This window comes from Corvus brachyrhynchos, unplaced genomic scaffold, assembly GCF_000691975.1.
Source record: "Corvus brachyrhynchos isolate BGI_N302 unplaced genomic scaffold, ASM69197v1 scaffold80, whole genome shotgun sequence".
In the NCBI taxonomy this organism is placed as follows: Eukaryota; Metazoa; Chordata; class Aves; order Passeriformes; family Corvidae; genus Corvus; species Corvus brachyrhynchos.
The window spans coordinates 7,872,312-7,885,724 of record NW_008236769.1 but is presented as its reverse complement, the minus strand read 5'-3'; the positions used below and the strand labels follow the sequence as shown (position 1 = coordinate 7,885,724).

Sequence of the window (13,413 nt, the reverse complement as noted above, 5' to 3'; positions counted from 1 at the left end):
ACTGATATTAGCTGATAGTATTCTGGGTTCCCCTTGGCCTAAAAGAGAAAAAAACAATTAAAAAGAAATTGCAAATATTAGTAGTCTCCAGAAAATGCATTGTGCTGATATAATGTGCTACTCTTCCTGTTAACAGCAAGTATTTAAGTAATTAAATTCAAGCTTGGTGAGGAGCATTTTGAGGAGATAACACAGGGGTAATGACTGTGTAGCCACATAACTACTCAGCTCTTGACAGTTGTAGGAGTGCACATCACATTGTGGCACTGGTGTGAAGGGCAATGTCCTTTAATTCATCTTGCCAGAGGTGAATCTGTCTCTGAATAATCTAACACAGAAAAGCCAATTTTAAGATACCTAATTATAGTTGGACTTTTGAACACTGTTAACTATTTCAAGGCAAACCAGGTGGTTTACTGATAGTAATTTTGGTTTTAGTTATTTTGAAGGTAATATAAAACATCCAGAAAGACATTGTGCTCTCTGGGAATTTAGGGTTGGATACCAACACTTATTTCTGAAGTAATGTTTTTTATCTAAAGCTCAGCAGACTTTTTCTTTTCTTTGTTGTTTTTGTTTTCTGTTTTGGTTTTTGTTTTGTTTTGTTTACAGGCTATTAAAAGAACCTATGGAGTGAAAAGCTGAGTCCACGTGCAAAAATACAGAAAATATTTTTTAAGCAGCTTTAAATTGGTGCATTTTTTCATAAAGCAGTTTGCATAATACTTGAAGCTGCAAAATATTTGAACTTAAAATTAGAGATTTTTAAAAAGATATAGCTTCAAGCTGGAATGATTTCACAATCAAATAAGGACCAGCACATCATAAACACTGGAAAAAAAATATAAACAGAACTTACACTCTCACACCAACCAAACAGCAGAAAAAAATACAAGTGCAATTACTGGCTGCTATGTGAACTGTTACCTACCAAATGGTTTTCTTACAGTACTGAGATTTTTGTCTCCATACTGCATGCTTTCAACAAATGTGGTTTGCATTTCACCCAAGAAACACAGGATCTCCTTTTTAATATCTATATAAAAAAACTAAGTGTTTGACATTAAGTTGTCTATAGTAAATAGCTGACAGGAAGCAAACTGTTCAAAGTTGGAAACAAATAAAGATTTACAACCCTGCAGTGGTAAAATTCATATTAAATTCATTAGTTGGAAATCCACAGGTGCAGAAAGGATGGGTTTTGGAGAAAGCCAAGATGGTAGATTGAAGTATGAAAACTTTAAAGTGGGCAAGAACTGTGTGGGAAATATGATTTTTTGAATGTTTCTTGAAAAGGAAGGCAATGTCTTGTAAAGACAGCACAGGGAAAATGGCAGATTCCATGGTGGCCTGAGAGGTCAGGAAACGAGAATGTGTCATGTGCTGTGCTCAGTTATCTCTTCAAGAAGAAGGAGGAACTTGGAGAAATGAGCATGTAGATGAATGTGATAAGCAGAGGAGTAGTTGAACATAAATATTGAAAATCAGGGCATCCTCTCAGGTGAAATAAAAAACCATTGTCATTAGCTACCAGGAAGCAAAAATGGCACAGCCTCAACCAGCAGAGGTAGATAAACAGTCATTACCACCTGAACTGCAAGAAAAATTTGGGGTGAAGCACAGACTGAAAAAATGGAAGTTGCAAACACTTTTTTAAGAGAATGGTCATAAAATGAAAAAATATTATTCTTTCAAAGAGGGAAAAGCAAATCAGTGCTTCAGAGCTGGAAAGGCAATATGAAAAAATAGGTAATTTTAATTATTTCTGAAATGTTGAGGCAAGATGAAAACATTAAGAGCACAATATTAGAAGATAACTTTCTCCTCTCTCACGTTTTCTTGAAAATCCTATTTGGGTAGAAAGCCACAGAGAAACAAGTCTACTCCCATGAACACGCTGAACTCCAACATGAACTAGATGGTTGCAGTAATACATCACATGAAGTGGAAATTATGATTGACAAAAATAACGTAAGGCAATGAACAACTAAGGAAGGACAGAGAAAGCTGAGGAAAATTTTTGTCATAGCAACTGAATTTCTCACTGTTGAAGGTGCAGGAATCAGCCAGTTTTCTCAGATAATTATCAGGCTCTGAAGAGAAGTACTCTGCACAATCACCAGACAAGAGCATTTACCTGCAGAAGGAGCCAAGACACTCCACAAGATTAATTCAGCCACATGCAGCAAACTGTGGCTGATGTCAGGGTCTGAATAACCCTGGTAGAAAGCACAATTTACCTTGGAAACAATGATCATGAAGAGGTCTGGAATCTTGATCCCCAAAAGAATGTGTTGCTCACAATATATTGTCCAAAAGGAACGAGCATTTAGAGAATGTGTTTTCAAACAGGAATTTTTCATGTTTTAGTTAAAGCTTTTAGCAGTGTGATGGCAGAATGTGGAAAAATAAGGCCTTCACTGCCAGAGAGAATTCTGGCATCACCGAAGCAAAGGACTACAACAGGAGGTAAACAGAGCTTGAGATAATCAAACCTGGTGCCGATGAAGGAACAATGATTCACTTGGCAAAGAAACACTTCTCATAGACACAGTTTTGCTCATCACTACTTTGAATATGAAACTATAAGCACAAACACGGGATGGTCACAGCATGTGGCTGCCATGATAAGTGCACTGCACAGACAGGAGAGGGTCGTCTTACAAAGCAGAGAAGGTACGAACTGTTTCATTTCCTTATTTTCTTATGTGTTTTGTTATTACATTGTAATTTACATGTGATGGTTTTCTTGAGGAAACTGGCTGATTGGGCTGACATTTTCCATTGCATTTATGATGGTTTTTTTCAGCACTGAGCTAGTGGAGTTTGTACTTTTGGAAAATGGAGTATAGTATTACAGTCTGACTATCTGTTCTATATTGGTATTTACTATAGAGCTGGGAATGGGTACAGTGTGTTAACAGGGTGTTCAGGCTTTGGAATAGGCTGTCCAGGGAACTGGTGCAATCACCATCCCTGGAAGTGTTCATAGGTGTGTGGATGTGGCTCTTGGGGACATGGTCTAGTGCTGGACTTGGCAGTGCTGTGTTAGTGGTTGGTCTTGATGGTTTTACAGGTCTCTTCCAACCTTAGTGATTCTATTATTCTGTGATTCAGTCCATACAAGACGATGGGCCTGATGTTCCCTTTTTGTGACACAGCTTTCAAATCATCTGTCCCAGCTATATAGGTGAAGAAGGAAACTGTAAGTTTCTCAGTTGTAACAGCTTTCCTGGTGTCAGGCTAGTTGAAAATTATATTAATTTGGCTTCCACTGTAAATTATTAATGAGAAAAGTACCAATGGTCACTATTACTGTATATGGCTTTTGAAGTGCTGTTCAGGGATGACCATTGTCACAAAACAGGATGTCTATTCCATTTACAAATAATAGGTACAGACAAAATATTATGTCTCAAGGAACTCTAAATTGAAGATACTGTTCCATTTGGGAAATTACACCATCCAGGGGAGAGCCATAATTATGTTAACATGTCTCAGGGATGCATGGTCTCTGAGAAGGTAAGTCTGGAGATCACAAAGAGGTGTGAACTTTGTTGTCCACATGAATTTACTCTTTGATATCTATCCGCACTTGAAGCTTTTAAGTATCCTGGCTTCTTAAGGGACTGAGGAGTGGCTGAATCACTTCAGCTTGAGGTCCTTGTGTGGCTGACATAAGGCTGGTGAGTTGATATAATAGACCAAAATTGTAAAACTTTATGTAACTGACCGAACCTGCGAATGGCACATAGCAAAACATCAAAACATGAGGTGATAAGAAAAAAAACCCCTGCATTTTTAAAATTCTTTTGCACTGATTTTGTGCCATTTTCTACTCCTCAGTATCAAAAATGTTACTTTTATCTTCTTTGCACTGTAGATTCAGCATTTGTCTACAAAAAAAAAAAAAAAAAAGAAAAAAAAAAAGAAATAGTAATTGCATTATTTCCTTGGTAATAAATCCAAACTCTGTGGTTGAATTCCAGTTACAGATCCAATTCCAAATCAACACAAATGTAGTACAATCAAAGGCATTTCACAGGTGCCAGCTGGTGGAGGTTTAACCCAGATGACAGCTAGGCACCATGCAGCCACTCACTCACTTCCCCCAGTCCATCCCCCGACCAATGAGGAGGACAATGAGAAAGAAAAGGTAAATCTCTTGGTTTGAGATACAAACAGTTTAATAATTGAGACAAAATGTTACTATAATAATATGCTAATGCTAATAATTGTAATTATAAGGAGAGAGAGAGAGAATTTAACAGGATCCAAGAGAAACGAGCATGCTTCACACTACAGTTTCTCACCACCTGCTGACCAGTGCCCAGCCAGTTCCTGAACAGCAATCAGTCCCTTTCTGGGTGATTCCCCCCAGTTTATACACTGAGCATGAAGCTCTGTGGTAGGGAATATCCCTTTGGACAGTTTGGATCAGCTGTCCCAGCCATGCTCCCTCCCAGCTCCTTGTGCAGCTCCTCACTGGCAGAGCGTGAGCCACTGAAAAGTCTTTGACTTAGGGTGAGCACTACTGAGCAACAGCCAAAACATCAGCGTGTTATCAACAGAATTCTCATCCTGAATCCAAAACACAGTGCTGTGCCAGCTTCTAAGGGAAAAATTATCTCTGTCCCAGCAGAAACCAGGACACAGTTACAGGACTATACTTACTGGAGTGAGTTTCTGAAGAATTTTTAGATCTGTGACTAAAAGAGGCAAAAGAAAAGAACCAGACTTAGCTTGCCTTCTTAAGCCCAAATTTGAAAATTTCCTTCACGTATGGTTTCATAACATGTCAAAGGTGAAGTAGATATAAGCAAAATACTGCATGCAGAATTCCAGAGTACCAGTTAGATAAACTGAATATTTTCTCTGAAATAGTTATAGAATGCCTTTTGGATAGAAAATACCCTCTTTTTAGTCTTCTGTCTTGAAGCAATAATGTAATAGATTTATCCAAAATAAACACACTCAGTTCTATGAATTCCCATATTTAGTAGAAAATTACTCTCTTTTCAAAACTTTGATACCTAATTCCTTTATTAATTAGTCTAACTGAATCTTTTATGGGGATCTCATGTTGTGAATGGCAACTCCCTTCATGCATGTTAATAGGGCTAATGAAATGAGACTTTCTCATAAATAATAAATTTGTTCAGAATCAAGAAGGACTGTTCATTTGATCATCAGAGGCTTAGACTCTGTTATTGCATGCTCTGTAGTGCATTGAGAACCTAATTTGGACCTTTTTTCATCATGGAGCCTGTATCTGGAAGAGAACAAGAATTTTGTTACTGTATTAGAATGCCCAGTAACGAAGGATTTGCTGTTCCGAATTTTAATGTTAAAATTGCTACTTCCTGGGTTTTCCAGCAATTAGAAGATGCAAGCACACCTGATGAAAAAGTAAAAGGTGCTGGAGAAGAGAATTTGAACCTCAGAATAAAAGAGCTGGAAAAGTCAGAGCAAAAACTGAAAGGTGTTCTAGAGGACTACGTGGAGTCAGATTCCATCCTAAGAAATAGGTAAATAAAAGGGGGGTTTGCATTAAAATTTATTGTTATGTGACAGATGTACTCTTCATTTTGCCCTGGCTGTCAAATGATACATGCAGAACCAGCAAAAAGAAAGACTTTATGTGTTTTTAAAGTGTCAGAGAAGATGCATGTGTGTTTTGTATAGCTGTCAGAATAGAAATGCAATAATAATTTTTTAACAATTATTATTTAAGTATGATTTACAGCATGGTCTAAAATATTGTTGCAAATAACCAGACAGCTTTCTTAGAAAGTTTCATTCTTAAATATTCACATGGTATAAATTCTGTTTGTAAAGCGTATCCCTCTCCTTTGAAAATAAGATATAATTTGGAATTTTATGTTGTAAAAAAAGTTCCTTGTTTCAGAAAGCTTCATCTACTTTAATGTGTTAATGCTAATCATTTCAGTAGATGAAGGTGCCATTAAGCACTAGTTATACATTTGGCTAGAATGATGAGGTTTTGATAGTCAGGAACAGCACTGTTTTAAAGAAAGTCAGAGTTAAAAAGGATAGGAAATATAAATGGCATTAAAACAATTATTTGTATAATTTTTAATTGCTTTGAATTCATCAGGAATTTTGCCAGAAATATTTTAATATTTGGCTTTTTGTCAAAATAAAAATTTTTTTTTTAAAGATCATCATATCACACTTCATAATTTGATACTAGCATTTTACTACCAACAGGCAAAGCAAACCTGTATTTTGTCAAAATCCATCTTTGTGGACAAAGTCAATACAATTATGCACTGTAGGTTTCGGTACCCACTGAAGGTATGTTACAAGTAAGGTATTTTCACTTCAGTCCCTAAAACATAGGTACTTGTAGGTTACCCATTATGTTAATTTTGATGGGAAGCATTTACTGTCATAAAGTTTGAACTCACTGACTGTGAACCTACCATAATCCTATGATCAGGTACATGCAGACACTGAAGTGTTGTGGTTGTCTTTATGCTAAGTTGTTACTCCATGTAGCATGTCAAACTCCATTGAACAAAAATCTTGTAAATGTGTTTGCTTATGGTATTCTTAATAAGTCAGCAGAAAGGTCTCATCTTTAACAATTTTGACAGTCTCCAGCATAATGTGCTAACACCAGTAGGCTTGTTAAGAATTAAGTGTTTGTTATATTAGTGATCAAAAATGTGTTACTATTTTATTTTTGGGAGAAAAATACAAAAATAAAGATAAATTGATGCATCGCTTGTGACAGCTTATCTATCTGGAACTGTACTGTGGTATTTGCTTAGCAAAAATGTTCATTCTCACTATCACAGGATGAAGGAGCTGGAACTGTCACACAAAGCACTTCTTGTGATGATTGACCAACTCAACGTGAAGCTGAACCAGGTTGAAAATGCCCATGTGCGCATTAAAGGGAAACTGCGAGACATTCAGGGGGACCTGATCAGCTTGGTGAGGGGGATATTGTTGCAAATGATCTGGTTTGTTTTCTCTTTGTGGTAGTAATTTATAAGTCGACCTCATCTCCAATGACCTCTGTTTTTAAGCAATAAATGGTCTCAGCCTTTCTCTTTTTCTACAGCTAAAGAAACCAGAAGAATTTTTGGTTTTTTTTTTTTCCCTGCGGATTTCTATTTATCTATTGTTTTTGACAGCATTGCTGTTATTTCTCTCATTTGGGCCCTTGATCTTTTAAATTTATGCTCCCTCTTCTTTCTTTCTCCCTAGAACCCGCTCAGTGTACTCCTTCTTAGGTCAGAGTTTATCTTTCTAGCCCCATACAACAGGCATTTTTATCTAGTTTGCTCATTGGATGGATTCATGAAAATGGAGAGGAAATGAAAGTTTTTCAAGAACAATCTTCAGTGAAACAATGTCTTTCGATTATGTTTATCACAAGATATACTTTCATTTTTTCAGCATTTTAGGTCAAAGTTTAATTCTCTGACAGGACACTAGTACTGTGTGGCAAGACTCACAAGAATGAAGAATAGTCTTTGATTCTGTAATTAAAAGTAAAATGTATTTTTCAAGACTTGGGAAGGTTAGACATATATTCTCATCAAGAGTTAACAAAACAAAGTATTAGCCCACATCTACCTGACATTTCAGCCTAGTGTTCCTTCTGACCAGTCCTTGCCTGTGAATGCCTCTGACAGGAAAGTACTGATGATCAAAATGACTCATCTAAAGAAGTCCTTGAAAAAAACAAAGTCATTCTTTCATGCCTCTGTGCCTTCAGTCGTGCTTCGAAGTTGCTGCAATGTCCCTGTGATACTGGTGGCTCTTACTCTGCTCAAAGCAAGGGCAGTACAGGACTCATGAAAGCCTCTTCTGCCTTTCATTGGCATCTTTCACCTCAGTAAGTCTCTGTGTTCAAACACACTGCAGTGCAAATGAAGATACCAAAGTTTTTCTCAAACTGTTTCAAAAGGCATCTGTTCCTTTCTCCTTTTTCAGGAGGCTCATAAGAGGAGCTGACAGATGACAGGTGTGGTGAAGAGCAAAGGGCAAAATCTTGAGCTCTGGAAAGTGTGTGCCCTGTTTTCTAAAACAGAACCACAGCTTCTCTGCCTGTACCACCCCAGTGCTACAGTACTCAGTGTTAAGGATCTGTTACTGCATGAATCAGAGCTGGATATATGAATTAACAGTTCTAAGGTTTATTTTGATTTAATATGTAGGTTTTTTTGTCTGTTTCCTACTGAGATGAATTTCTACTTATGTTGATGCCTTGAGGTGGCCACCTAGAACAGAGGCTAGACAAGAATAAGGGAATAAAGGTAGATATTTATTTGAAGGGCCTTCAAAGGTACACCCTGGGCAGTCAAAAGGCTACACCCAAGATGGACCCTGGGTCACAGGTTTTTCACACTTTTATAAGTTTGGTTCATTTGCATATCAGGGTTAATTCTCCCATTATAATTTCAGTTCATGATGTAATTATCCCAAGTTTGCCATCCCCCCTTCTCTAGGCTTTAGTTTACACATTTTGGGGCCTGGTGTCCTTGAAGAGCAAACCTAGAGAGGTTTGTTATGTCTAACCAGCATGAGAGAACAGCAGCTAACAGGCCACATGAAACTTCAGAGTTACCCACTAAGCAGCACAGGATTTGAAAAATATAAAAGTTAAAACCTAAGGCATCAATGTCATTCCTGAATTTTCAGAAAACAGGGGCAAAATTATCACTAAATTAAGCAAAATTATAAGGGAAGAAGATACTTAAGATGTTAACCATACATGTCCCTGAAATTATAGGTTGAAAACCAAAAGAAGTCAGAGAAGAAGCAGAAGGAAAAATTGCATTGGCTTCAGGAACAGCTGAAGACAAAAGAAGATGAAATAAAAAGCCAGTCAGAATACTTTGAGCACTACAAACAAAGGCAGAGACAACAGACAGCAGTACTGAGAAAAAGGGACTGTTACCTTCAGGGTGAGGTATCTAGGCTGGAAAAGCAAGTCCGAGATCTTAATGCCCATATTGCTCTTTTGACATCTGAGTTAGAAGAGGGAATGGTGCAGCACCTCCAGCAGAAGCTGCATTCAGTGTGCAGTGGGACCCAGGGCTGTAAACACCCTGGCGTGGAAGAAATGGAATGGAAGACTTGTACTGAAAATGCGGAGCATGATGTGAAGAGGCACTGTGAGGCATTTCAGCAAAACCTGAAGTTCTTGAGGGAAAAAGAAGAGGACACTAGAAGAGAACAGGCAGACCTGCTGACTGAACTGCAGTGCTCTCAGGACGCTGAAGACTTTCTCAGAACAAAATTGGAAGAATCTCACCATCATGTCTATAGTTTAAAATTACCTGAAATCAAACTACAGGAAAAAGTGGAAGAGCTTTTAGATGGAAACAGAACTTCAGAAGATCAAGGTAGTGTGAAGTTGAAAAAAAAGAAAGAAAAATACCCAGAACTTAAAAGATTGGCAGAAGGGGACAGCCGTGTTAACGTGGTAAGCCAACTGGTAAGTAAAAATAATGCAAAATGTAATTAGTTTTTATCTTTGTATCACCCTGGATTACACCTGTCATTAGATGTGCAGTCAAGGCTATGTGAAAGGCTTTATCCCACCTGATTTTTTTTTCCTTATTTTTGTTTATTCATTGGTACTTCCCACTTTGTCTTTCACACCCACTGGAATTAGTAGTTGGAGCTTCATTGCATCAAAGCTTTTGTTAGGTGCACATGGAGGACACTCAAACCTTTTTTCCTTAAGCTTTTAAGTGATATGCTCACGGCAGAAGGTCTCAGTTGGCACTAAAAGTAGAGCCCAGGAGAACTTCTGGGATCTGTCTTGTGGGCACCATTTAGTGGAGGAGGACACATATGGTTGGATGAGTTTTTGCATGTTATTCATGCCCAAATGCTGGAGCAAAAAGCACACTTGACAATAAATCTTGTCTATGAGATTTTCTGGATAATGGTAAACAAGGGAAGATGGATGCAGCGTTTGTGACCGGGAGTGAGCTGAGATAGTCAATGGTTTGCAGCTCTGTAGCACTGTGATATGCCCTGAATACACTGAATAGGACTTGTTTGCTTCAAGCACTTCACTCCAGCACTGCATGGGAAAGCTCTGCTCATGCTGTAATATGGCATTCAGCTTCTGCCAATTCATTTTGCTGACAAGGAACAATTCTTTTCACAGAGTGGACTCAAACAAAGTTTTATTCTTCATGCACTGAGGTGGAGGGTATTTTTATTCTGAGACTTTATTTAAAGTGAAATCAGCCAAGCCTCACACTCATTCAGACAGATTGTGACCTGATATCCCAAGAATTCTCCTGATTTTAACTGCAGTTAACCAAGAGGTAGTGGGCATGAACAAAACCCTTTCATATAGGAGGTCAGTCAGACTGTGAGTACTTCCAGAACTGGGAGAAGCTAGAGAGGATCTTGTATCCGTAAAGCTAGAGGAAATAAAGACAAATTTTTTAACCTGGTGGTGGAATGCACCTTTGCAGGCCTGGTGATTTTATACCATTAGTGGTTTTACAGTCCCAAAGCAGTGAGCTCCAGGAGGTTTTCTCTGAGAGTGGTGAGATCATCCAGCAGTAACCAGCAGCACGTGGGTGACCTCTGTGGACAGCTCAGAAGTTGCACCTCACCCCATGTGTCTCTGTAGCTGCCCCGAGGTGGCAGAAAGACCAACTGCTTACCCTGATCCATTGCTATAGTTATTTTAAATAGTCTATTCACTTTTCCTTGGGAATGAAGAATACTTTTTAAAAATATTTTAAGATACTTCTCAAGGGTCTTGCACTGAGTTGTAAACAGGTACAACAAACAAATGTACTATGAGGGGACTGCAGAGCTGAAATCAAGAGGAGTGAGGGCTTTCAGAGCCAGAGAAGAAGTAGTGAAGAATTACAATTGGTTTGATAAAATTGAGAAAAGAAGAACAAAAATGTTGGGTTATTTGAAGGTGTGAAAGCAAGATACATAACTCTCTAATTGCCTGAGACCAATCCAAGAAGTCTTCAAGAAAAAAGACTCTTTCTATGCTGTACTCTAATAAAAGCCTATTTTTTTCTCTACATGAAGTTTTCTAACCATTTCTTTTCTAAGCATTAATTTACATTTCTTATGTCATAGGAGGTTAGAGTCTCAGTTACCCAATCTTTGGTATAAATGAACAGGCCGTAATTTGTGTTTACTTTAAATACTGTGTATAGCATCAGCAGCATCAAATCTTGTGCCTTCTGCATTTCTGGTTGTCTCTTCCTCCTCTTTTGGTACTACAAATACACTTGCATTTTTCTAGTAGAAAGTGACTTGAGATAGCAGGGAAAAAATTTCAATATCTGTGATAAAAGGAGGAGGGAGACATCTGGTGTTTTTCTGTAAAACTGAAAAGGGTTTTTCCCCCTTATCTGGAGTTTTACTGGCACCTATTAAAATAGAATTTCTCAGTCTCATCGCCTCAGTCTTGTAGTATTTAAGCCAAAATAGTTACAAGAAAAATCCTATTTAAGCTCATCATACACCATCAACAGCTATAAAAATGAAAAATTGTGTGCAATACAAGAAAGATTTTTGGGCTGTTAGTTTCCTAGAAAACTGCTTGTATAATATTTCTCAGTGAAAGAGCAAATGGCATCATTTCCCTATTTCACAGCCAGGAAAAAATTAGTTTGTGAAGACAGGCTTATCACACTCCTGTGAAATACACACAGTACGAGATTTCTCAGTAAATACCATGTCACTCAAATACCAATCACATCAGTTATTTTTAAAGACTAGCCTTAGTCATTACTGCATCTTCATCAGTAATACCAGATCCAATTAGACTGAGCTCCAAGAGGTGAACTGCATCTCGTGGTGGAATGTAGTCACATAAATCTTGTAGAAAATTTGAATTTCCAATCTCAGTATCAGAATCCTGTCTGCGATGTTCCAATTGCAGTATGTGCCTGAATGAGAAGTGAACACACAGGAGAAAGCAGCTTGTTACATGTGGCTGTGTGTTGACTTACCAGTTTCTAGATGTGAGCATTAGGGGGCTTGTTGAAGGTGAAGGAAAAGTGTGGAACACCAAGCAATGCATCTTTCTGCAGCTTTCACATGACAGCTGAGGTCTTGATTTCTCAGTGTGATGTTCTGCCATCCAAGCATTGTATCTTATACATCATTTCGAGTAACTTTCTTTTGACAGTACCCACATATCAATCAAGAGTTGATCTCTGTGAAGAAATAAAGGAAGAGGTGCAGGAAAGGAATGATTGTGTTCCAAGGAATTGGCATTAGTTTCAAACAGGTTGCCCAGAGATGTTGTGGATGCCCTCCCCCTGGGAGTGTTCAAGACCAGGTTGGATGGGGCCTGAGCAACCTGGTATAGTGGAAGGTGTCCTTGCTCCTGACTGAGGGGTTGTAACTATGACCTTTAGATGACCTTTAAGGTACTTTTCAACCCAAACCATTCTATTATTTGATATTACTGAGAAAATAAGGGAAGAAATCTTGGAAGTGTGGTAGTTTCCACTTAAGCTGTGTCTCTTAATCAACATCTTTTAATAGAGCACAACATTGAGGCAACTGACTTGGGTTGAAATAAAAATCTCACTGGGGATCCTGTGGGAAATCAGCAGCCTTTTCTGACTCACTACGAACTGAAGACTTGGAAGTCATTGCCTATCCCATCCATATGTAATTTTAAAACTGTAGCTCAGTGCAAAGGGACCAGATTTATTTTCTGCTGGCGTTTGATGCAGAGCAGTGCAGGAAGACAAAAGTGCCTGTGTTGGCTTGGTTTCTGTGGTGTAGCTGTTTTGGTTACCATCTCAATGATGTGTTTTGTTGAGACAATCAAATCTGATTCTTCTGTTCACTGAAAATGAGCACAGTGCATGTGAAATGTGATCTGCTATTATCAAGCAATAGGGGTATCTGTTTTGCATCAGGAAGTGTCAAATTCAGTCAGGGACTCAAGATGAATGTCAAGAGCAGAATATGAAATTTGCAATTAAATCATGAATGGAAAAATAAAAGTCTTGTTTGGAATGATTGTTCAGCTTTGAGTTCTTCCAACTTAGGAACAATTGTCTTTTTAGCAGGGCGCTGAACTATTAGTCTCATTCCCTACTTGATGGGACTTTGTTTTATCTTTGCTGATGACCTTTGTTGATTTAGTCACTGTTCCACCTGTGATCTGACATACTACATGCTTATGACTCATATTTTCTTCCTTAATGCTTTATAAAGTATGAAGGGGAAAACTAGGGGAAAATTTACAACTACAACATTTACTGGAAAATGTTGAAATAAGAAAATGGTATAAAACAATAGAAGTTCTAACGAAATAATAGGTCTTTTGAATGTAAAATAGCAGAGGAAATTTATGTGCCTGGTTTTCATATCACAGACACCACATGTGTATATATATATATATATCTGTATATA

General features: G+C 37.9%; 1 protein-coding gene across 21 annotated transcripts in view; it reads left to right on the top strand.

Annotated features, from left to right (window-relative positions):
* JAKMIP1 (janus kinase and microtubule interacting protein 1) overlaps positions 1 to 13,413 on the top strand; it is a 231,060-nt gene that overhangs the window by 144,296 nt on the left and 73,351 nt on the right. For 10 of the 21 annotated variants that reach the window (XM_017727650.1, XM_017727647.1, XM_017727645.1 and 7 more), the window contains exons 1-5: positions 645 to 2,676; positions 3,990 to 4,156; positions 5,377 to 5,528; positions 6,825 to 6,963; positions 8,771 to 9,478. In XM_017727650.1, the coding sequence (XP_017583139.1) occupies positions 2,625 to 2,676; positions 3,990 to 4,156; positions 5,377 to 5,528; positions 6,825 to 6,963; positions 8,771 to 9,478 (1,218 nt within the window). In that variant the 5' untranslated portion in view covers positions 645 to 2,624. Of the gene's footprint in view, positions 1 to 612; positions 2,677 to 3,989; positions 4,157 to 5,376; positions 5,529 to 6,231; positions 6,319 to 6,824; positions 6,964 to 8,770; positions 9,479 to 13,413 lie in introns of those variants that run through there. The other 11 variants (XM_017727658.1, XM_017727655.1, XM_017727656.1 and 8 more) reach the window with 4 other exon arrangements.